This window comes from Sarcophilus harrisii, chromosome 1 (genome assembly GCF_902635505.1).
Source record: "Sarcophilus harrisii chromosome 1, mSarHar1.11, whole genome shotgun sequence".
Taxonomy (NCBI): Eukaryota; Metazoa; Chordata; class Mammalia; order Dasyuromorphia; family Dasyuridae; genus Sarcophilus; species Sarcophilus harrisii.
In genome coordinates this window covers 289,013,300-289,039,541 of record NC_045426.1, presented here as the reverse complement: position 1 = coordinate 289,039,541, position 26,242 = coordinate 289,013,300, and the positions used below count along the sequence as shown (strand labels likewise).

At 33.4% G+C, this 26,242-nt stretch overlaps 1 protein-coding gene across 2 annotated transcripts in view; it reads right to left on the bottom strand.

Annotated features, from left to right (window-relative positions):
* Positions 1–2,319: 2,319 nt before the first annotated feature.
* The window catches only part of C1H9orf135 (chromosome 1 C9orf135 homolog), a 65,639-nt gene continuing 41,716 nt past the window's right edge, over positions 2,320–26,242 (bottom strand). Inside the window, exons 3-6 of one of the 2 annotated variants that reach the window (XM_003761651.2) lie at positions 24,872–24,990; positions 23,877–23,945; positions 19,877–19,934; positions 2,320–2,608 (exon numbers count right to left, since the gene is read on the bottom strand). In XM_003761651.2, coding sequence (XP_003761699.1) covers positions 2,423–2,608; positions 19,877–19,934; positions 23,877–23,945; positions 24,872–24,990 — 432 coding nt within the window. In that variant the 3' untranslated portion in view covers positions 2,320–2,422. Of the gene's footprint in view, positions 2,609–18,124; positions 18,228–19,876; positions 19,935–23,876; positions 23,946–24,871; positions 24,991–26,242 lie in introns of those variants that run through there. The other variant, XM_031943600.1, reaches the window with a different exon arrangement.

The window sequence follows — 26,242 nt, the reverse complement described above, 5'->3', positions numbered from 1 at the left end:
ACAATCCTTTTCCACCTCTCAATTTCTTCTTTTATCTCATGACATCAAGGTCAACTTAGGCCCAAATTCTCTATGTATACCTTTTTTAACTGCTCTAATAGAGACAAGAGTTCTTATGAGAAGTATTTTTCATTGTAGGAATGTAAATAGTTTAACCTTTCAATAGCATGATTTTTTTTCTTTCTGTTTGCCTTTTTTACTTTTATTAGTCTTACATTTGAAGATCTAATTATCCTTTTAGTTGTGGTCATAAAAGTTCCCTATTTCATTGAATATTCATTTTCCCCCTGAAAGATTATGCTCAGTTTTGCTGGACAGTTGATTCTTGATTGTAATCCAAACTCCTTTGCCTTCTGGAATTTCATATTTCAGGCCCTCCAATCCTTTTATGTAGGAACTGCTAAATCGGACTGAAGCTCCTCAATATTTGAATTGTTTCTGGCTGCTTGCAGTATTTTTTCCCTGACCTGTAATTCTGGAATTTAGCAACAATATCTCTTGGAGTTTTCATTTTGGGATCTCTTTCAGGAAGTGATCAGTAGCTTCTTTTGATGACAATATCCTCTGGTTTAGGATATCAGGACAGTTTTCCTTGATAATTTCTTGAAAGATGCTAATAAGGGGTATTTGTTGCAATGAGTAGCTTTAGATCAATAAACATAGTTTATTCCTTCTAAATCCTATTCAATTCTAAGTCTAGCTATATATATGTCATATATACACACATATGCTCATCTATGTAAATATAAGAAGCCCCTACCTCCTGACACAATAGACACAGACATATTTTTGTGGAGGTTTTCCTGGATTAAGGCCCCCATAAGTAAATGCTGTTGACTCAGTTTATTCTCTTCTTAAAGGTTCTTCAGCTCCTCTGAAAGTATTTCATTTAATTTTAAAAAAATTTGGACTCACACTCAAGGCTCTTGACAATTAGAAAAACTACTCTCCATTTTTCAGTTTGTCAGACAAATCTCCCTTCCAGTTGTGTTCTAGAGAATCAGGGAATTTCAGAGTGGGATGAGATTTCAGAGATCATCTAGTCTAAATTAAACCTGAACAAAAATTCCTTCTCCAATTATTTAATGTGGTCATTGGAAATAGCTATAATTGTTATGAAGTTTTCCTCTGAATATAATGAAAATATGCTTCTCTGAAGCTTCTGGCTTTGCTACAATCCATATTACTCCCAATGTCAGGGCTTTGAGTTGCCCCTTAGCATATGTAGTTGCTTCATATATTGATTTCCTTTTTATGGTAAAATTTCAGCATCACCACCTTATCAGTTTCTTATTAGGGTTCTTAAAATTTTTCTACTTGTGACTTTTTTGCCCAAGAAATTTTTAGGCAATCCCAAGTAAATAGACATATAAAATAAATATACAAATCAATCATAAAGGAATATACCAAAAATGGGTATATCTAAAATTTTACCATTTATTAAAAATGAAAGCAAATTTATATACTAATGAGATAAATATGATTGTTTTTACGTACAGAATTAAATTTTGGTGGAATATTTGATATTGCAGAATGCAAAGCATTCAGAAATCTTTTACTGTTGCTGAATTTTTTACAACCCCCCCACATTCAGTTATGTAATTCCATATGTTGTCATGACCCATAGTTTAAGAAGCTTTGTCTTAGAGCACATACTTTTCTGTAGAGCAAAGTGAATTTTTAAACCTTTCTAGGTACCATATATAATTCAGTATATGATTTTACTCCTTTTCTAATGAGTGTTCCCTCTAAATACTGAAGTATTTGGGTAAGTGCGCTTGTAATCCTCTTCTCATGAGGGGAAAAGAATTTACCAAACAAGGGGGAGGAGCTTCTCTGAATGCCAGAAAAAATAGAATATCAAGCTTGGATTCAAGAATCTGCTTAGCTCTATACTTCCTAAGTGTTCCTGAACAAATTTCTTGATTCATCTCTATATGACTTAGTTTCCTCATGTAAACTGAAGGAGCTGTACCTTCCTCAGCACTCTGGTGAAGCCTAGTGGCTTCTAAGAATAATGTTTTAAATGCATAAAATGAAATATTCAAGTTTGCAAAGGAAATCAATCCTATTAAAATGTAACTATCACAATATTTTAAAAACACATTCATCCATGCCAGGTTAAGAACTCCCACACCAGATAGTTTTTACATTTGGTGACACACACACACACACACACATAATTTATAAAATGATTTCTCTTAAATAAATTCACATTTGTGGAACTCTTAGCAAACCTAAACTACAATGTATATACTAGAAATGCTGCTGCTGCTGTTTATCGATCTTTAAAGTCATATACTAGAAGAAAACCTATTGTATGAGTAAACATATTTATTAAAACATATAATAAACCATTAATTGTTTGTCTCTCATCAGAAATGGAACTAAAGAAGTATCTTTGCACAGAAGATAAAGGGCATTATTTCAGAATAGGGGGAATAGGATTAACTGAGGGGAAGATTATTTGTTTTACATTTGCATTGGAGTAAATCCCACTCTCATCCTGCCATGAATGGATACCTATTCTTTTATAACCTTCAACATCAGTGAATTGAGAGCAGCATTTTCTGTGAACTGTCGAGTAAATATCCTGGAGGGGCTGAAGCTATGGGAATAAGAGAAACAATTTTGAAGTGAACATAGGTCATTTGCCACATTAATACTCTTTAAGATATTGGTGTTATAGACAACAGTTCATTTCCAAATAATTAAAATATTGTATCTCCAGATAAAATTCTTGGCTGACAAATCTATAGCTAGTAGATTCACTAATGCTTTTAAATGTGGAAAACTGATCTCATTCACAGTTGTCAATATTATGCAGAGATAATTTTTTCATGTGGAATATTCTTAAACAATTTTAGAGTAAAAAAATGACTATTTGAAATTTATGGCTAAAATTATATTGATTTAACTATTTTGTGAAACAATTTGGAAATGTGCCCAAAAGGCTATAAAACTATGCATAACCTTTGATCAAGCAATACCACTACTAGATCTATATCCCAATGAAATAAAAAACAAAAAGGAAAAAAAATCTATGTGTACTATATATATAAACATATATATATAGTACACATAGATCTTTTTGTGTATGTGTATATGTGTGTGTATATATATATATATATATACACACACATAAGATCTTTTCTGGAAGCAAATAACTGGAATTTTTGAGATGTCCATTAATTGGGAAATGGCTAAACAAGATTTGGGATATAACTGTGATGAAATACTATTATTCTTGACCATTAGGAAAACTACCCTATATTTTTCAGCGTTTGTCAAACAAATCTTTAGAAAATCAGAGAATTTCAGAGTTGGATGAGATTTCAGAGGTCATCTAGTCTGAACCTGAACAAAAATTCCTTCTCCAATTACTTAATGTGGTCATTAGAAGTAACTATGACTGTTATGAAGTTTTTCCCTGAATATAATGAAAATATGCTTTTCTGAAGCTTCTGGATCTGCTACAATCCACATTACTCCCAGCGTCAGGGAAGTGCCAAGTTTGGGTTGCCCCTCAATATATAAGGTTGCTTCATGTACTGATTTCCCTTCTATGGTACAATTTCAGTTTCTTATCAGGGTTTCTTAAAATTTTTTCTACTACTGATTCTTTTTTGCCCAAGAAATTTTTATGCTATGACAAGCAGGATGCACTCACAAAAACATGGAAAAAACTTATATAAACTGATACACAGTAAAAAAAATTTTAAAACAACAAGAAAAGAACATTGTATACAGTTCCAGCAATAATGTATGATGGTCAACTGTGTTGATGATGATAAAAAAATGATAATAATTTAGCAATGCAATGATGTAAAACAATTCTGAAGAGCTTAAGATAAAAAATCCTAATCCAAAGAAAGAACTGATAGAGCCTGTTAATGCAGTTTGAAACATTCTTTTTAAATTTTTCTTGAGGTTTCTTTTTTTGTCTGTTTTCTTTCACAACATGGCTTACATGGAAATATGTTTTGCATGACAGCATGTGACAGCAATCTTTTTCAAATTGCTTGTCTTCTCTTTGAGGAGGAAGTCAAGGAAAAGGGAGAATCTAGAACTCAAAATTTGAAATAAAAGATAATTTTTACATATAACTGGGGAAGAGTAAATTTTTTTAAATTTATGACTAAAAATTAGAAGGAAAGCAGAAAACTGGGAAAGTTTTTTATAACTTTCTTTAATAAAAGTCTGATTTCTTAAATATGTAGAGAACTGAGTTAAATCTATAAAAATGTGAGCCATTTCCAATAAACAAATTGTTTAAAATATTAACAAGCAGTTTTCAAAAGAAATTAAAACTGTGTACTCATATTTTTAAAATTAATATCTTTAAAATACCATTGATTAGACATTTCTAATTGATTTCTCATTGATTTAGAGAAATAAAAATTAAAACAACTCTGAAGTATCAATTTACATCTATCACACTGGCTAACAAAAAAAACAAAAAAGGAAAATGTCAAATGTTGAAGGAAATATGGAAAATTGGGCCAATTTGTTCATTGTTCATAGAGGTGTGAAGTGATCCAAACATTTTGGATAGCAATTTGGAACTATGCCCAAAGAAGGATAAAACTGTACATACTCTTTGATCCAACAATCTACTAGGTCTGTATGTTATACAGATCAAAAGAAAAGGAAAAGGACCTATATGTACAAAAATATTTCTAGCAGTACTTTTTGTGGTAGTAAAGAATTAAAAACCGAGAAGACGCTCACCAATTGGGAAATGGCTGAACAAACTGAGGTTTATGATTGTGATGCAATACTATTGTGCTATAAGAAATGATAAGCAAGAAGGATTTCAGAAAAACCTGGACACATTAATACAAGACAATTCTGAAGGACTTCTGATAAAAAATGTTATCCACCACCAGAGAAAGAGGCTAAATGAAAAATCAAAGCATACTTTTTTTTTTTTTTGCTTTTTTTTGTTTGTTTGTTTTTGGTTTGGGGAAATAAGGGGCTGGGAGATTCACCTATGTTTTCTTTTACGAAAGAAATCTCTTGAGAAGCTCAGCAATCTGACTGAATTATAGTCTCGTTTTTAAATTGCAGTTCATTCCCTTATCTACTCACTTGATTGCATTTTTATAGCATCATGGGAGATTGTATAAGAAGGGTTTTAAAATGGCATTTAGTCTAGACCTCTTTCCTATAGGAAACTGTCTAAAGAATCTGATTTAGCTTAGTTTATTACCTACAGCTTGCAGTTATATGTAAGAGAGAGAGACAGATAAAGGAAAGACAAAGACAAACATAGAGAAAGCTACAGAGAGAAACCAATACAAAGTTTATTTGTATTACTGAGGGAGGTATACTTTTTTCCCTACTCTAGGGAGTGGTTGACTGCACTGGCATTTCCATGAGAATGTTTAGAGATTTTAGAAGGTAGGAAGACATTTTTACATATGAATTTTATAGTGAGCAAAAAATAGCCCAAATCTAATAAGAAAATATATGTAGCTAAATATTTAAGGAGTAAACAGTAGAAGCTAAGAGGCATAGGATAAAATGATTCCTGTTTGGGGGTTTGGGTTCTTATTTTCTTGTGCCATCATTGTGGTACTGAGCTGAATAGAACAAAGTGTGGAGCTCCTGGTGCTCTTTCCCCTCTCACGTCCTCCTCCCTGCTTCTACAGACCCCCCCCCCACACACACACATCTACACATACAACTTGCAATGTTGTGGAAGCAAGTGATGATGGGAGTTATGGTCAGTTCTAGTCTCCATGAGGACCTCAAAACTTCATCTAAATATGAAACATTTGGTTTTCTTCATCATCATCACCACGTCATCATTATCTTAATTTGCTAGCTGCATTTGCTTTTAGTTTGCTAGACATAGAGAAGGGAAAGCTCAGAAGAACTGGAGTTACCTAATGGCTTCTTCCATTCCTTGATTTCTGTCACAATTTATTTAGCACAATATGTTCTTCTGCCCCAAGGATTTCAATTTTATGCTGCCTATGAGTTAAATAAATTAGAACTGAATTTGAAGTCTGTCCAGTCCTATCCTCAGGCTGGACAACTGGCTTGTATTATAATGCACATTAATTTGTACCACACCTGACCCCTCGTGTCTATTTATACCACAACCCCACTGATCTTTGGGCTAAAATTTTGGTGCATTAGCAACATATGTGTTGAGTAAAATAAAGATAATAGCACCTTGAGGATAGGGACTGATTGTTTTTTTTTTCCCTTTTCTTTTGTATCCCCCAGTCTTCTAATGCTTGGCACATAGTAAGAACCTAATAAATCCTTGCTGATTGATTTATGTGGCATTTTAAGGTTTTCAAAAGCTTCCCATACATGAGTTTATTTCAGCTGAGAGACATAAGAAAAACACAATCATTATAGATTATATTGGGAAGTAAATAATTCATAGAAAAAGATTCTTTGAATTCATGCCAAGAAAGATAGGAAATATATGTTTAGGTATAGAGGTAAGAATGACCTAGGCAAGGAACAGATATAGACACAAATAGATTTGGTTTGGGATAAGAGATTGGAAAAATAGATGGAGTTGGAGTATTAGACTAAGGAAGTTGTCAGTGTAAAAATAAAAAACCATTATTATTTATAAGATATGATCAGAACACAGGATCATAGGATTACAAAACTAGGACTTGAGGGAGTCTTGGAGCCTGACTCCAATTCCATCATTTTAAAGATGAGGAAATGGAGGTGGAAGGAAGCTATGACTTTCCTAGGGATCTCATAGCTATTCAGTGATCAGGTAGGATTTGAATCCAGGTCTTCCCAAGTCTTATACTCTATCCATTAGTGTTTTATTAAAATTACATCACAAACAAAGTGAGAAGGTACTGGAGATATTAGGACTGTAGATGATAGCTCGAATTATAGGATAGGGAATCAGGATTATGAAATTTGGAATAAGGACATTGTAAAATAGAAAATACAATAGGCAGAGAAATAGTCTAGAACAGGGTGATTCTGTAATGTTGTTTAGTCTTTTTTCAGTTATGCCCAACTCTTCATGATCCCACTTAATATATTGTTGGCAAAGATATTAGAATGATTTGCTATTTCTGTCTCCAGCTTATTTTACAGATAAGGAAACTGAGGCAAACAGAATTAAGGAACTTACTTAAGGCCATAAAACTTGTAAATGTCTGAGGCCAGATTTTAAATTCTTTCTTATGGATATACTGCACCATCTAGATAATAAGTGACCAAAATAAAGTTGGACTTCTATAATAAACTAGAATGGAAACATTCATGTAGTTCAGATTAAAGGTTAGAGACAGGTAGACAAGTTGGAATAAAGACATACAGCAGGTCAAATACTATTTAATAGTTAGAAACAAAGTAGGAAGAGGCAAGAGCAGAGTTCAAAATAAGATAAATGACAAGACCAAATTTACAGCAAAAAAAAAAAACAAAACTCTAGAGGGTAAGATCACTGGTGGACAGAGTAAGACCAGTGGTCAAAGTCTAAACAAATAGTTAAAATTCCTAAGGACTCATAATAAAAAAATGATATCTACCTTCAGAAAAAGAACTGATAGAGAATGAATGCAAATTGAAGTCTACTTTTTTCCTTTAATTCTTATTCTTGGTGTGAGTTTTTTGTCTGTTCTTTTTCCCAACATGGGAATGATGAAATATATTTTGCATGATTAGACATGTATAATCTAAATCAAATTGTTTCCCTTATCAAAAAGAGGGGAAGAAAGAATGAGAGAGAGAACTTGTTTTTTCAAAAACAAGTGCTAAATTTTTTAACATGAAATTGAGAATAAAATAAAGTTAAAATTAAATGTATTTTTAAAGTAATAGCCATATGTTGACATATATATGAAAACACAAATAAGACAGACTTTAGTAGCTGAGGTAGTTTTCCTGCTTGGGCTATAGAGTTTCTAGAGTTCTATCAGTTATACATTTGATCTCAATCCTAGCTTAGCTAATGTGGGTTCTACAGGCAGAAACAAATAATAGAGTAGTTGTGAATGAAGGAAAGAGCCTTAATTGGTTTATTTTATCCATTACTATGTATCTGGAATACATTGTAATACTACTTTATTTCATAGCTACAATAGACACTTAGTAAGAAGGTTGCCAACAAGAGAATACAATAATAAATGCTAAACCCTTCTGGGTGACCTCCCTGCCTCAAATCTCTTCCAACTTTAGTCTGTCCTCCATTTAGGGGCCAAAATAATCTTCCTAAAAATAGGGTTGCATGTCATGGCCCACATCAATAAACTCCAGGGGTTTCTCATTATCTCCAGGACAAAACATAAAATCCTCTATTTGGCATGTAAAATCTTTCATAGCCTGATTCCTTTCTATGTTTCTGTCTTTACTCTTTGCTTGACAAATATACTGCAATTCAGAGACACTGAAGTCTTCTTGCTATTCCTAGAACATGACACCATCTCCCAATTCTTTACTGCTTATCCCATCAATCTTGGGAAGCTCTCCCTCCTTATTCCCACCTCTTGCCTGTCTTGGATTTTTCCAATAGAGCTCAAATCTGATTTTGGAACAATTTTCCCTTCTTGCTAGTGCTTTCACTTACAAGATTACCTTCCATTTACACTGTATATTTCTTGTATGCACATAGTTAATTGTATGTTATCTCCTCATTAGAATCTGAGTTCACTAAAGGCAAAGACTGTTTTTTCCTTGCTGTCTACCTGATACATAGTAAGTATTTTAAAAATGTCTGCTGACTGGATGATCAATAGCAACATAAGCCTCTATGGGATATCCCTCAATATATATCAAATGTTAGGTCACTAATATTTGTATTCAAGTTTCAAGCCAACTTTTCTCTTCCTAATAATCTAGTCAAGATAAGTTTTCCTAATTTTTTGATATGCTGCTTCCCAGGGCTATGGGTAGTACTCATGATAGGTTGAAACCAAACCAATTCCATGATTAGAATGTTGAGGCTACTTTGGTTTCCAGCCACAGCTGGAAAGTTCCCATGTACTTTAGAGCCAGAAGCATTGTGTGATAATACAGAGTTTGTGACTAACTTATAGAATGCCGAACACAAAAAGCCCAGAAGAGGGTGCTGGGAGTTAAGCAATGGAAAAAGAGTTGAGTAGAAAGGCATTCTCCAAGTTGAGCCTATGATATCAAGATAAACCACTAAATTATAAGTTAGAGTCAGATATTGCTCAATTTTCCATGCTCAATTTTCTTTAGAAGTACTAATGTTTTTTCTCCTCTATGAGTGAGGTAGGCACTTACCACTAGTTTCTATGCTTACTGTCTAGAAAAATTTTTGAGCTGCAGTGGATGAACTTTTAGAATGACACTTGGTAATGGAAAGTAGAATAGAAGAAAATTGTATAGATCACATTCTTGTCATAAATTTTTGATTGTGTCCAATAAGCATAAAATATCCCTCCATCAAAATTTTATATACATTTTTGTCCTGTCAAAGATCTATTTTAAATTGGTTCATCAGAAATGTAAAAATAGATATAGCAGAAGTTATGAGAATGCATTCCTTTTTTAGATGCATTTTTATCCACTGTCCCAATAATGGATAAAATATAGTCAAGTGAAAAGCATTTTTTTCCAGATACCTGTATTCAAATTAATAAAAGGAAGTGCATAAGAAAAGATTAAATATATGATGGAAAGTTCATTGGCTCTGAAGCCAAAGTATCTGAGTTCAAATAGTACTTCTGATATCAAAGACTGGCTCTTGCCCAGTGTTACCTTGGCAATATAATATATTTCTGGGAATTATTTCCACCATCTATAAAATGGGGGTATAATGCTAGACTTGCTTTCCCATCTAGCTTTAAATCTGTGTCCCTTTTTCCTTAAAATAATCAGTAGCATCTATTTAAAACCAGTAGTAAGCATCATATGTAATAGGGACAAACTGCCACCATTCCCAATAAGATCAGGAGTGAAACAAGGTTGCCCACTATCACCGTTACTATTTAATATTGTATTAGAAATGCTAGCTATGGCAATAAGAGCTGAGAAAGATATTAAAGGAATAAGAATAGGCAATGAGGAAACCAAATTATCACTCTTTGCTGATGATATGATGGTATACTTAGAGAACCCCAGAGATTCTACTAAAAAGTTATTAGAAATAATCCACAATTTTAGCAAAGTTGCTGGTTATAAAATAAACCCACATAAATCATCAGCATTCTTATATATCACTAACAAAATCCAACAGTCAGAGTTACAAAGAGAAATCCCATTTAAAGTTACTACTGATAGTATAAAATATTTAGTAATCTATCTGCCAAGGGAAAATCAGAAACTTTATGAGCAAAACTACAAAACACACTTTCCACACAAATTAAGTCTGATCTAACTAACTGGAAAAATATTAAATGCTCTTGGATTGGGCGAGCAAATATAATAAAGATGACAATACTACCTAAACTAAACTATCTATTTAGCGCTATACCAATCAGACTTCCCAAAAACTATTTTGATGACCTAGAAAAAATAATAACAAAGTTCATATGGAAAAACAAAAGGTCAAGAAGTTCAAGGGAATTAATGAAAAAAAAATCAAATGAAGGTGGCCTAGCTGTACCAGATCTAAAATTATATTATAAAGCAGCAGTTACTAAAACTATCTGGTATTGGCTAAGAAATAGACTAGTTAATCAATGGAACAGATTAGGTTCAAAGGACAAAACAGACAATAACTTTAATTATCTAGTATTTGACAAACCCAAAGACCCCAGTTTTGGGGATAAGAATGCATTATTTGACAAAAATTGCTGAGAAAATTGGAAATTAGTATGGCAGAAACTAGGCATTGACCCACATTTAACACTGTACACCAAGATAAGGTCAAAATGGGTCCATGATCTAGGCATAAAGAATGAGATCATAAATAAATTGGAAGAGCATAGGATAGTTTACCTCTCAAACCTGTGGAAGAGGAAGGAATTTATGACCAAAGAAGAACTAGAGATCACTATTGACTACAAAATTGAAAATTTTGATTGTTTCAAATTGAAAAGTTTTTGTACAAACAAAACTAATGCAGGAAAGATTAGAAGGGAAACAATAAACCGAGAAAACATTTTTACAGTCAAAGGTTCTGATAAAGGACTCATTTCCAAAATATATAGAGAGTTGACTCTAATTTATAAGAAATCAAGCCATTCTCCAATTGATAAATGGTCAAAGGATATGAACAGACAATTTTCAGATGATGAAATTAAAACTATTACTACTCATATGAAAGAGTGTTCCAAATCACTATTGATCAGAGAAATGCAAATTAAGACAACTCTGAGATACCACTATACACCTGTCAGACTGGCCAGAATGACAGGAAAAGATAATGCAGAATGTTGGAGGGGATGTGGGAAAACAGGGACACTGATACATTGTTGGTGGAATTGTGCATACGTCCAGCCATTCTGGAGAGCAATTTGGAACTATGCCCAAAAAGTTATCAAACTGTGTTTGTTGCAGCCCTGTTAGTAGTGGCCAGAAGCTGGAAAATGAATGGATGCCCATCAATTGGAGAATGGTTGAGTAAATTGTGGTATATGAATGTTATGGAATATTATTGTTCTGTAAGAAATGACCAGCAGGACGAATACAGAGAGGATTGGCGAGACTTACATGAACTGATGCTGAGCGAAATGAGCAGAACCAGGAGATCATTATATATGTCAACAACGATACTGTATGAGGATGTATTTTGATGGAAGTGGATTTCTTTGACAAAGAGACCTAATTCAGTTTCAATTGATCAAGGATGGACAGAAGCAGCTACACCCAAAGAAAGAACACTAGGAAATGAATGTAAACTGCTTGCATTTTTGTTCTTCTTCCCAGGTTTTTTATACCTTCTATATCCAATTCTCCCTGAGCAACAAGAAAACTGTTCGGTTCTGCACACATATATTGTATCCAAGATCTACTGTAACCTATCTAACATGTATAGGACTGCTTGCCATCTTGGGGAGAGGGTGGAGGGAGGGAGGGGAAAAATCGGAACAGAAGTGAGTGCAAGGGATAATGTTGTAAAAAATTATCTTGGCATGGGTTCTGTCAATAAAAAGTTATTTAATAAATAAATAAATCTGTGTCCTTAAGTGTTTGTTTAGTTAGGCACAATTCAAAGATTATAGTGTAATATATTTCTCTCTAATTAAAGAATAGGTCAACTTTGTAAGATTTCATACAAAAGAAAATTATGGTACAATTTTGTGTCCCACTGCTTATGCACTCCTTTGAACATTAGGTCTTACTTTTGTATCAATAAATAGTGGCACATTGGTATATAATTCTCTGATAATGCTATAGTAGTACTAAAGAAACCTTCTTTTTTATTTTTTGTTTGTTTTTGCTAAGTCAAGTTAGGAATTGTTAAGTGTCTGAGGTCACATTTGAACTCAGGTCCTCCTGATTTCAGGGCTGGTGCTTTATCCACTGCACCACTTAGCTACCCCAAGAAACCTGCTTTAAAAAAAATTGAGAGCAATGTTAGAGATTCTCACAGAATGGGCATCTTAAGTGAAAAGCTATAGATGCTTTAAATTTAAATTTAAGCATAAAAATTCCATTTAGTTCTGCACTTTTCAGGTCCTATCTTTGATCTGCCATTAGACATGGGGACAGAAAAATACAACTGAGGCTATATACATCACCCTTAACTGATTCAAAACAAGGGCATTAGGGGAAGAGATGATATTTAAATGAAGTGTAGATTCAGCAGTCTGGGCAGATGATAGAATTCAAAGCAGGCCAGGGTTATGGAAAGAAGTTAAGAAAGGGACAGATAGTCTGAAGACAAAATCATGCCAATCAATACAGAAGGGAGATTTAGGTTAGGATCTAAGCAGCATAGAAAGGGATCAATGTCATAGATGTAAGGAAGTGCTCATGAAAAATAGATTGAAGCTAATTTTCTAGTTCTAAGGAATTCATCTGATCAATAAATCAATCCTAAGTGGACACCTAGAAGCAATGGCAATGATTGAAGAATTAGTAGTGCCAGATTTTCCTCCCCTAAGAGGAGAACAAATTACTACATGGTTGACCTCAGATCTGATCCCTTTTGGATAGCATAAAGACATACTGCATGAACTAAAAATTCTAGGATGAGATTCTACCTAGGATTAATGATGATTTAAAACAAAACCACCTTTTGAGGGAGGTATTTCCAGATTACAAGGGCTTTCTACTTTAAGGTCGCCATATAAATAATCTGCGTGTATCTTGTGTATACCTCTTTATATACAAAAGTCTCTTCTAATGAAATATATGTTCTTTGAGGGCAGGGAGTATTTTTTTCTTTGTATCTCTGGAACTTATCATAATTTCTGGCATTGATGTGTTTAATAAATACTTGTTAACTGATATCAGTCTGAAATTCTCAGATCAGCATCTGGTAGGGTCTCCAACAAAGACTTTTCCTTTATTTCCTGGATAGTAGATTCAGATCAGTAGATCTGAATAATAGATTCAAAGTAGATAGTAGATTCAAATATCAGAAGATCTTTGGACATTCCTATAAGTTTTCTTATTTTTATAGTTTGAAAAATATGAGGCAGAGTCACATTTGGGGGACTTGAGTCTAGCTTGGATAAAAGATTATAACGGTCATTTTTCTCTCTCCACTCAATTTTCTCCACAATTTTTATTCTTTCTGAGAGCTAGTAGCTTCAAAGATTCTCTTGCTTTTTCTGCCTAGACACTTCAAGGTTGTGCAGCAAGAATAACCCAAAAGGACTCAGGAATAGTATGTTTACTACTCTATTCTATTTTATCATGTCATTCCTGCAGCTAGTGGCCTCCCTGCCCAGTCAACAAGAATTTATTGAGCACCTACTATGTAAGGGAAATATAACAAAAGGCAAACTGTCCTTGTCCTCAGCAATATAATGAGGGAGATTTCCATTCTCAATATTAAATGTGGACACATATATTTTCTCCCACTTATGAACTTTAACCTTATTTATCTCCATTCTAATTCTGAATCCCTATTAGAAGTTGTTTATTTAAGTTCCCTATGTAAAGAAGTTCTCTAATTGAACTAATTGCTATTTTGAACAATTGTATTTATCTTTGAGCTAAAATTTCCCCTATGTGAGTAATGTATGATTTAGTTCTGTGTTTTCAACGGACACCTAAGACTGTGAACTACTGGGTATGATCTAACAAGAAAAAACTACAAAAGATGAAAAATCTTACAATGTATATAAAAGATGGGAGGAAGCTCACTGTTAAAGAATGCAAGTATAAAATTAAAAAAGAAAAAAGTCTCCCTAATAGATCTCAGTGAGCATATTGCCCCAACAACCAAAGAAAGAAAATGTTGTCCTCTATTTTCATGCAAATATTCTCCCTCCATAATCCAGTTTACCCCAGAGTAGGGATTATAATAGGAAGGTCCCTGACCCTTAAACTTTCATCTTGCCAAAAAGACAGGCAAAGGTTAGGAAAGGTATGGGTAACCCTTCAAAAGTAGCAGTAACATGCTACTGATAAGTAGTCTTTTCCTAGTGGGAAGAAACAAAAGAGAGAAAAGATTAATGAATATAAAATCCTTGAAGACAATCTTTGAAGAGTATCTCATTTTTTTCCCTTGTTATCTAAGTACCTAATGCAGTACCTGATCTATAGTATGTACTTTATGATTGTTGATGTGAATTGAATAGTGTTGGTGACTCTGGCAAGGTAGGGATTATAATTTTTATGAGAGATGGTTTGGTAGTGGCATTCAGAAATCATACTTGACTAACTCAGTTGATATAACAATCTGTCATAAAAAACTGCCTACTACTCTGTTGACAACTGCCTCTGATGACAGACTGAGCTCAAGTTGATGAATTAGACTTACCGAAGGCTATATTTGCCCGTGCCTCAGCCCCCTCTCTGATGCACACTGTGCTCTGACTGGCAATAGCAGATTTAACCATGAAATAAGACAAAACATTGGAGTTGGAGCAGGATAAGAAGAATCAATTCTCTTCTAGTGTTTCTGCCTGTCTTCTATGGAGGCACAGCAGCTAGAGCTCAATACATTATCATTGAAGGAGTTGGTAGGAAAAAACAGGATTATCACATCTGAGCTGCTACAAGCTTTTCTGAGACTTATCCAACATCTACTTACCACTCTGTCCCCTTACATGCTGAACTGAACTGTAACTCTACCAATCTGGAAATGACTTGAAAAAGGTACCCCAATAATTTAAATGCAACTTATATAAAACAGACACAAATATTATTCTCCTACTAGGGATAGACAGAACCCTTATCACACATCTTTTATATGCAATCTTATCCCTTAGGTCTTTTATCACATTCATTGCTAACAACTAAGACTATTAACAATGGACTCTGGGTTTCTAGTAATCTGTGTATTCATAACACTCGGAGTTGAAATAATCATGTAGGTAAAAGGAAAGAATGGACTCATTTTCCCATACATATTCATGCCTTCACAAAAGCAGCTAGTGTTCCACTCTAAATTACTATATTACAGTTGTTGATTTGGACTAAAGGAAAGAATTAGCAAGTCTAGCTGTGAAGGTTTTCTGGAGGCAGCCTTAGTCTCAGTTGAAATAAATAATTATTCCAAAATCGCAGCCAGCTGATAAAAGATCTGAACTTTTATTGTGTCCTACAATATAGCCCGGTTAGCTCAGAGACCTATCTCTCTGCTTGACCTCTTGCAGCTTTGTCCTTGGCTTCTGCCTCTGCTTTCTTCAGCCTCCAGCCAGCATCAAGTTGGAAGATGCAATGAATCTCTTGCCTCGAAGATAGAGCACTCCTCCCAGAATGCTCCCAAGAAACTCTCTCAAGAAAAACTCAAGTAACTAACTCAAGTAACTCCCTCAAGTAACTAACTCCAAGCTCTAAGAGCGTCCTGTTATATATGATCTCCCAAAGGTTAACTCCGCCTTCTGGAGGGAGAGGGATTCTGGGTTATCTCCCAGAGTGCTCTCTGGCCCTAAGGAAAGTGTGAATTCAGTGTTTCTTTCTAAACCCTGAACTCTCCCAAACGTGTGAACTCCATTGAGTACTTAGATACTTATGAGCTCTCTAAAGGTATGAACACAAGCATTGTTTCCATCAGTATTAGCAACTTATCACCTTGTAAGGATTAGCTCTAAGGTGTGAACCAATAAGCACTGTATCAATTCTATTGAGTTAACACCAGGATTCTGACATCACCCTTGAATTTTCACCTTGTTTCAAGTTGAGTTGACACTAGGATTCCAACATCTAGTCTCACAGATCATCTATCTCAGAAGTGAACTTCATTCTGATGAGCATTTTATTAAATATCTAATACAAGCCAGACACTGTCCTAGGTGCTGAGAATACAAAGAGAAAAATGAAATAGTACTTGCTTCCCACGATTTTACATTCTAAGGGGAAACAACATGTACATAAATATATATAAAGGGATTTCATGGAGGAACATTGACAAATGGGAGAGGGGGAATCAGAAAAGGCCCCATGTGGTGGAACTTCAAGAGAAATAGAAATTTGGAGTCAAAGATGAAAAAGACCAACATAAAAGACTAGCATTTTAAGCATAAGAGGCAAAGGTGAGAGGGAATATTGTATATAGTGAATAGCAAGTCAGCTGATTTAGCTGGGGCTTAACATGTAATAAAGAGTAAAATTAATTCAGTCTCAAAAGAGAGGTTGGAACCAGATTGTGACACGCTTTAAAGGTCAAACAGAGGAGTATATATTTTATTCTAGAGGTAATTGGAAGCTAATTGTTGTCCTTTACTGTAAAAGAGGGCCAAAATGACATCAGAATCAAGTTATAGTTTGTCTGACTATGACTGATCAGACCAATATGGATCCAAATGAATCCAATATGAGACCAAATGATCCATGTGAATATTTGGAATGGATTCTTGAAATTTGGATATCTTATATTTCTTTTGAGCTATTTCAGTTGAAAGCTACTGAAGCTTCTTAAACAGAAGAGGGATGTGGTCAGACCTGTGTTCTTTAGAAAATCAATATGGCAGTCACATGGAAGAGAAATTGAAAAGGGAAAAAACTGGAAAAGACTGAAGACAGAGATACTAATTTGAAGGCAATAAATCAGACTAGCAGAGATGAGGGAGAGGGGTGAACTAGGAAAGTTCAGAGGTTGTTTAGTGCAACACATGTCTGAAAAAAATAGCCATTCATTTGGCAAAGAAAACAGAACTAAGGTAAGTGTTGAATAGTTCATCATCCTCTTCATCATCCATTCTCTTCATCCTATCTACCTTAAGCACCACTACTATCCTTTTTTAATTCTAATTTCCCCCAATTGCTTTGAAAACACCCATAAAGACTTTTTTGGTTATTTTCCTTAAAATTCTTTATTATTCTCAGTTCATTCTGAGCACTCCTGACACATTATTATGCTATTATAGGTCTATAATATATTACACATTGTAAAAGGAGGAAGGAAAAAAATACATGATAAATTTTTACATATTTAAGAAGAATAGTAAGTTGTACATAATAGATTTGATATTTCATGTACAATCACCTTTCCCCCCCTATTTTATTCTTCTATGGAAATGCTCTTTTATTTCTAAGTTCAGAATAAAACAAAATTCAAAAAATTATTTTTAAAAAAAGAGTCAGTGGGATCCAGATCTAAATCTTACATCTGATAATTATTGTATATTATATAACCCTGCGCAAGTAATTTAACTTTTAGAAATCCCAGTTTCCTCATCTAGAAAATGAGGATAATATTAATAGCAATGACTACACAGAATTGGTATAAAGTTCAAAGAAGTTGATATATATAAACTGTACTTTGTAAAATTTAAAGTTCTCTCTCTGTCTCTCTAATTCACTCCTCTCAAAGTTCTGAAATCAAGTTGCCACTTTCCCTAAGCTTCCCCTTATTTTTATACCAGTATTCAACCCATCTTTGGTGGTTAGAATTGGATCCAGTATAGTGCATTCTCTCATGCCTTCTCCGGCTATGAACTACTCCAGCTATTCTGGAAAGTAATTCAGAAATATGACCCTAAGGCTATAAAACTATGTTTACCTTTTGACATATGAACAATGCTATTGGGTCTATATACTAAAGAGATCCAAGAAAGAGTAAACAGAACCGTAAGAACAAAAATACTTATAACAACTCTTTTTATAATGGTAAAGAATCAGTAACTCAAGAGATGCTCATCAATCTGAGGAATGGCTGAGTAAGTTATGGTGTATGATGAAGGAGATGGTTTCAGAAAAACCTGGAAAATTTTAAATGAATCAATAAAGAGAGCAGAACCAGGAGAACAATTTATACATTAAAAACTGTTTTAAAGCTAATCAACTCTGAAAGACATAGTGAGTCTGAGCAATCACAGTTCCAAAGAACTCATGGTAAAACATGCTATCCACCTCCATATAGAGAACTGATTAACTCATTGCAAACCAAAATGTGTTTTTTTTTTCCTCTCTTTTTTTTTTACTTGGGTTGATTTGGGGTTTTTACATAGTTAATACAGAAAGTTATTTTGCACGAATATACATTTCTGTAATGGGTTTTGTTTTTCTTGCTTTCTCAATGAGTACTAGAGAGAGTGAGGAAGGGAGACAATTTGGAACTCAAAATAAAATAAAATTGAATTTTAAAAGGATATAGAACACAAAATCATTAGCTCATTCTTTTAGAAGACAGAGATTCCAGCAGCTCATACTCATATGGCTTTGACTGCTAAATGAAATTAGAGGAAATCATATAACCAATCACTGTAAATTTATAGTAACACAATTCTTTTACCCCCTTCAAATTGATTCTCTACTCCATTCCCTAGAGATTCTTCCAAAACTTTTCCATTCCAGCTTTCTATATCTTCTCTCCACCAAGGGGCTAGACCCAACTCCCTTAAGTACTTGGTCCTTTCACAGTCTAAATGGTTTAACTCCAGGGAGATCAGTTTTTAATAATATGCTAGGGATAAAATTATGAGCAGCAAATGTCTTCATGCCTAGTTAGAGTAACAAATTCACTGGGAGCTCCCTCTGGTGTTCATCTATCGCTGGTTGAAATCTCTCGTCTGAGTAATATGTCTTACTTTTTGCCCATCAGAATAAGTTTTGCCTAAGTCCTAAAAGCAGACATGATTGTCCAAATCCTAACCTGCCTAATCAAACCTTAAATCGCCAGCCTTGGATCTACATACTACTTGTGTGATCTCTACTTCTCAGCTGAGCTTGCTATTACCTCAATCATTACAAGGTAGCTTATGACACAGAGAGATAAAGTGCCACGGGAATAAGCTTAATCTATAATACTTAAATATAGACTATTAAAACTTATCTATTCTGTATCACACCCTTCCTTTAAAGATCATGAGAATGAGAAACACTATTATTCCTGTTGTAAGTTTAAATGACAAATACTGAATACTTTCCATAATATTTATTTTCAAAATACAAAAGTATATTCAAGCATTAAGATAGTCTTTAAAATTCATATTTGCCCAAAATATATACATACATATATAGATAGATATATGTATATATCTATAACTATATATATCACTTTTTTGATGTAGTACACATGTATAGTAGCAAAAATGAAAAGAAATCTAAAAAAATATATTTACCATTAAATATTAAGTTCTGAATAGCAGCAAAACAAGAAAGAAAGTGGCTAGTACATTTAAAATTAGATTTTTTTCTCCCCTTGCAATCTACAAATTACTCAAAATTGTAGCATTACTAACAACTTCCACAGACACGTTGCTAATAGCTCTATGTAAATATTTTTCTAGCAGATTCTTCTTACCTTCAAAACTTGATGTTCTAGACAGGAAAATATATTTTATATATGTATATATATATATATATATATATATAGCCATTTAATGGAGCTCTTTTCTCTCATACTTACAACTTTCGAGTAATCATAGGGAGGAACATAGTCTTCACGATATGTTGTCATATATTCCCTACAAAGTATAAACCAATATTCATGAAAAAACACAATACACAAAAAAATAGATTTTTTTCATTTTGTTTTAATATCATTTTGAGATGAGCTCATTAAACTATGACTGCACAAATTATGCTCTTCAAGACTAATAAGGCAAAGAATGATTGCTGATCTGCAATGGTTGAGTTTTCTCAATAAGAGTTCCCTAATCCAATAATACCATAGCAGCAGCAGCAACAGCCATAAAAACAGCAGCAGCAGCAGTACCAAGGGCTGGCAATGAACAAAACTATGAAATAGGAATAATTTATCTTAATTTCTATCTCCCCAATAAGAATCTCTTATACTGTATGAATCTACTTATTCTACCCCTATACTGAAGCCCTTATTATAGTTCAAATAGGAACTTAACTAAGAACCCACTTAATTACTGTTAGCATGCTCATTCAAGCTTTTGCTGCCCCCAAGGTTGAAATGCCATCTATTCCAAAGTTTTGATACCTTTTCCTCTATTAAAACTTATCTATCCTGTATTGCACCCTTCCACATTCACTTTCTAATATCCAGTTAATTGGTTTAATAAATCGTCTGTGCTCATGTAATACTTCAATACTTTTGGGTAGGAGGAGTTGGTATCTATATCTGTGTCTCAGTTTCTTTATATGTTAAAATGAAGGAAATAGTACATGCTCTATTTCACCATTGTGAGGATGAGAAAATATAATGTATATGAAGGAACTTTGAATAATCTAAAATATTCTGAAAACATAAACTGGTTTTTATGTCTGTACTCAATAACTAATAACTATGGAACATATACAGATTTGCAAAGTATTTTCCACATATGATCTCATGTCCTTGTGATAACCTTGTGAATTAGTTATTACAAATATTATTAGTGCTGTTTTAGAGAAGAAGAAACTAAAACTCAAGAAGTCTATGATTTGCCTATGTCCACATAGCTAGTTACAGGTTGAATTGGAATTTGAAACAGAGATTTAAGCAAATCCAATTCTAGTGTTCTTTTTTGTTCATTATGGTAGAATAACCAGGGGAAGAGAAAACAACAGTATACTGGCCAAATGAGACTGACTACATCATAGATAATGATCTCTTCAAACTATCAGAAAGACTGATTGATGTGAGATATAGGTGTTTTGATGATATTTTAGCTATAAATGCCAACTAGATATATTGTATGATATTGAAAAGGTAATGACATAGAAATCTTCAGTTCTAGAAAGTTCTCATTCTTACACAAATAGTCTCCTAAGTATCATAAGCATATTATAATATTTTCTCATGTGATTCACTGAGACATAAAATACATGAGAGGTGGGAAGCTATGAAGAATAATATTTAGGTATTACAACATCAAAGAAGAAAAGAACAGGGCGCTGCCTAAATAGACTCATATGAATATACAAGAAATTCAATGACCAACTTAAACGTTAATGATAAATCCTTCATCAGGTACTTACTAGCTGTAATCATCTGTAATACGTAAATAGTGAAACCTGCACTATTTATCTTTACAAAAATGTGAGGAGTGCCATTTGAAAACTTTAAAGTATTCTATGTGTCATTTTTTTCTATCATCATTGATCTAGATAGATGGATGATAATAACAGATTATGGTGAGAAGGCAGAACTACTCAGCTTTTAATTTGCTTTTTTTGGTATTTTAATAAAGAAAATGAACTCTAGACTAGAAAAGACAGAACAAAAATGGTTTGTCAGGGAGCTGTAAAAGGATAAGTGAAGAAGTGACAAAAAAGCCTCTAAGTATCCTAGACAAATTTAAGGTACTAATCCAGGAAGCATTACATCCTTGGCTACCAAAGTAATTGATTGATGGATGTGATTGTTGAGCTAGTCAGTAATCACTGAATAATTAGAGGTGCAAGAAAGTTGGAAATGGAAAAACATCTCAGTTTTCAAGAAAGGAAAAAATAAAAGCTTGACTTCAAATCCTAGTGAAGATCTGGAATATATATTACAGGGAAGATACACAAGCTTTTAGAGAAGTCAGTGGATCAGCATTGACAGCTTCATCCAAATTGAACTAATTTTACTACTCATATTTCAATAAAGCACTTATCAGGGGTTCATGTTATCTTTATGGAGATGGCAACAAGAGAACTGTTCAGTTCTGCATACATATATTGTATCTAAGATCTACTGTAACCTATTTAACACATATAGGACTGCTTGTCATCTGAGGGAAAGGGTGGAGGGAGGAAGGGGAAAAATCAGAACAGAAGTGAGTGCAAGGGATAATGTTGTAAAAAATTACCCTGGCATGGGTTTTGTCAATAAAAAGTTATTTAAAAAAAAGAATATATTTTTAAATTTTAAAAAAGAGTGTTTATGTTTTTAATACCTTGTTTACATTGATGAATTAAGTAAAAGAAACAAATAGTTCTAACCATTTAAATTAATGTCTTATTTCCTGATGGATCATATATTCTCCACATTTATCCAACAAGATGGAATAAGAAAGAACTTTTATAACTATGTGCTTTCAATTTGCTGTCAAATATAAAAATGAATGATACCACTTAGCCATTATCTGAAGTATTTTTATACTAGAATTATAGACAGAATCACAGAATTTCAGAGCAGAAAGGGACTTCACAGGTTATCTAATTCAACCCATATTCATTGTAATATACCTAAGAAGTAGTTATTTCAGTTCTTAAAATTATGTGGTTTAGGGGACCTGAAGAAAACAGCTTGCTCTATTTTTAAGTAATGTTTAGGAACTTATTTTTTCCCCCAATATCAGTTTTCCATGTCTACCCTTCTGAAACTAAGCAGAACAAAGTTAATCCTAAGTGACAGACTTTCAAATATTTGAAGTTAGCTATCATGTCTCCAGTGAGACTCCTTTTGTTTTTAATAAACACCCCCAATTCCCTTAGGTAATCCTTATCTGACTATAGGACATCCAAGGGGAAATGAAATTATTCTAGAATATCAATTGGAGATAAAAAAAAAAAAAAACTGGTATGGTTTTTGATTCATATTTGAGGGCATCATGAATTATCTCTTAGTGATTTAGTTTGGTTTATTTGGACTCTGAATGGCACAATCAGAACTGTACTTGAAAAAATATATTAATTTAGTCAATGTGTCATTATGTAATAATGTTAAGATAGGTATTATATTTATGAAAGAGCAGCTAGATTGTGTAATGGATCAAACACTCAGTTTTGGTTCAGGAAAACTCATCCTCATGAGTTCAAATCCAGCCTCAAATACTTATTAGTAAGTTTGCTCTTTATAACTCATAAATCCATAAAGTACTTAAACAGTGCTTCATTCAAAAATAGCGCTTTACATAACCCAGACATTATTACCTTCCTTTTATAGATATGGAAACTAATGAGAGATTAAATGCCTTGTTATTGATCTCTCAGTAAATATTATGAGATAAAGTCTCAGTCAGATCAACTCTATATTACCTGCTTAGTTCACAGATCCCTACTGCCCTTAAAAGTAAAAACTTTATGCATGTTTATGATGGTCTTTCATAATGCACAAACTGCTCTGGGTACCTTAATTTCTGATGTTTTTCATTTCTTCTACATATCCTTCATTATGGATTGTTAAAAAACTTCATTTGGACTACACTCACTAAATTAGATTATCTCAATACCTTTAGTCACCAAAGGCACAATATTTTCACAATTTATTTCCTTTAAAAATAGGGGGGAAAACATTAATTTAGTCAATTTATTTCATGTACTATTAACTATGTTAGACTAGGTGTCATTTATTTATGGGTAAAGTAGCATTATATTAAAGAACATAAAACTGACAGATATACAAATAGTACTTGAGAATTTTCTACATTCTTTGACCCATTATACACACTTCAAAAAATCAAATATCCTTCGCTATCCTTATCCATGACATTTTCTATGACTGGTGGTATTTTTAGTAAATTACTAACATTTTACGGCGATCTTGTGGGTGTCGGGGAAAGAGAGCTCCAAAACCTTTTCTAGGCAGTCCAAGATCCCTGAAACACAAAGTGACAGTTTCCAGAAAACAAGTCAGCCTGACACTTTTAAAATTCAAAACATCAAAAACTCAATTGAAGGAGAATTTCAAAAGCTATTTTTAAATAACTAGTTTGGAGGGGGAAAAAATTTATATCTTCCTAGAGAGGAAAATAAAGCAATTAAGTCGTGCAGTGGATAGAGCACTGGGCCCTGGAGTCAGGACAATCTGAATCCAAATCTGCCCTCAGACACTAGTTGTTTCACCCTGGGCTAGTCTGTTTGCCTTAGTTCCTCCTGTAAAAAGAGCTGGAAAAGAAAATGGCAAATCATTCCAGAATCTTTGCCAAAACAAAAACAAAAACAAAAACAAAAAAAACCTAAATTGGTCACGAAGAGTGACCAATAATTGACCATAACTGAAATGAATAACATAGAGGAAAATAGTTTCATACTCAAAAAGTTTGCAAAGTCCTTTTGATTCTGGCTACATTATGTCTCCCTTCTAATATGTTTGTCACATATTATAGTTACCTATGTGCTGTGTCTCCTTAAGTAAACTATAAAGTCCATGAGGGATGGGTCCTCATATTAACTAAATGTGTTTCTCTCTACAAAGACATAGTGCCCTGTATTCGGTACACACTCGATATATTATGTTTTTGTTGTTGTTATGAAGATGTCATGCAAATTACTGTGATATTTACATAGTATGTGCCATAAACATAACATTTTTCTATTATTTCCTTTTCATCTCCATTCAAAAATTCTCTTCTGATGTTTCATTATGGTTTGGAGATAGTTTTGAATTGTATATCTTCCTCCATTGTTGAAATCACAAGTGTGTACAAAAGAAAAGACTTGACTATAGGTTTACTGACCTCTTGAATAAGTCCTACTTTTAAAATCCATAATCTATGCAAATAAATACAAATGTTAAAAATACCGTTCAACAATCCCAGAGTCAAATGTATCATTATTCAGCAGGAGCAAACTGCGTCTTTCCACAAATTCTTTATTTACATGACGTTGCTCCATCTGTTCATGTGTTTCTGATTTCCAAGGCTGGAAAAACAAAAGTTATACATAAGAAAAATAAATGACGTAACAACAGTGTTATTAAACACTTCTATTAAAGTATGCACTACACTTATTTCTTTCTAACAGTTAGAAAATATCCTCTGACCACCCTGACACTATTAAATTTATATCCAATGTATGGCTGAGAAAGGAGAAAAACAAATTTATTTTTAATAACAATAGAAAATGTTATTTTAATTACATTGAAAAATAATGGGTTTTTTTGCCAGTTTTATTTTCTTTTTCTTTTCTCAAAAGGAAATTAAATTTTATTCATTTTACTTATTTATGAAATAGCAAAGTTAAAGAAGATGACCCTTAGAACCCAATACTGGCCCCCTAAAAGATCCTAGAAAACCATAATCCTGAGATGTACATATATGTAATACAGAACCCTACCCTCCATCTCCAAGGGTACTTCCCCAAATCTTAAGAACTAGACATAGCTTTGAACCACTGGATGAACACCTGTATGCCCACTATTGTCAATGTTTCTGACTAAAAAAGAAGGTATCTACTTATATTTTTTGCTATCAAAAAAGCTATCAGAGTTAAATTACTTGCCCAGGATCACAGTAAAATTGCAAAAGCCTCCCCTTTGCTCAAGATCAGGCAACACTCAGCATTTATGGCTCCACTGGAGGTCAATCTCCCCTGCCTTAGACATTCTCTTGGATTCTGTCCTTGATTCTGTGACATCATTTAGTTCTGTGACATCATTTTCTTATATCTCAGTTCTTTGTATTCAATTCTAAAGGCTGGACCCATGAGGTTTTCTTTAAGCTTTAGTTCCCTTAGATCTGATACTTCTTGAAGTCCAGGTTTTCTGATCCTTCTTCTCAGCTTATCTAGCCTTTTTCATCTCTAGTTGTCCAGACACTGACTATCTGAATCTTTATCCTAATATTAGGGGATATGGTATTAGTTTTTTTATTCAACTCTCAAATAGGAAAAGAAAAGACCCTCTTGAAAAAATTTACTAGCTGACATTTTCAGATAGCAGATTGTCCCACAAATTAAAGTTAAGTGTATATTGATGCTCAACATTAGCAAACTATTTGTTCAAGTTACTTTGCAAAGGGAAAATACAAATATAAAATGCAGATAAGGTGGATTTCATTTTGATCAATTACAGCCACATAGAAGCATTGGCAATGACTATCTTCCAGTGAAGCATCTTTCATAGGAATCATATTTCAGAAAAGTACTATTCCTATTTAGATAACTCCTCTTTAAT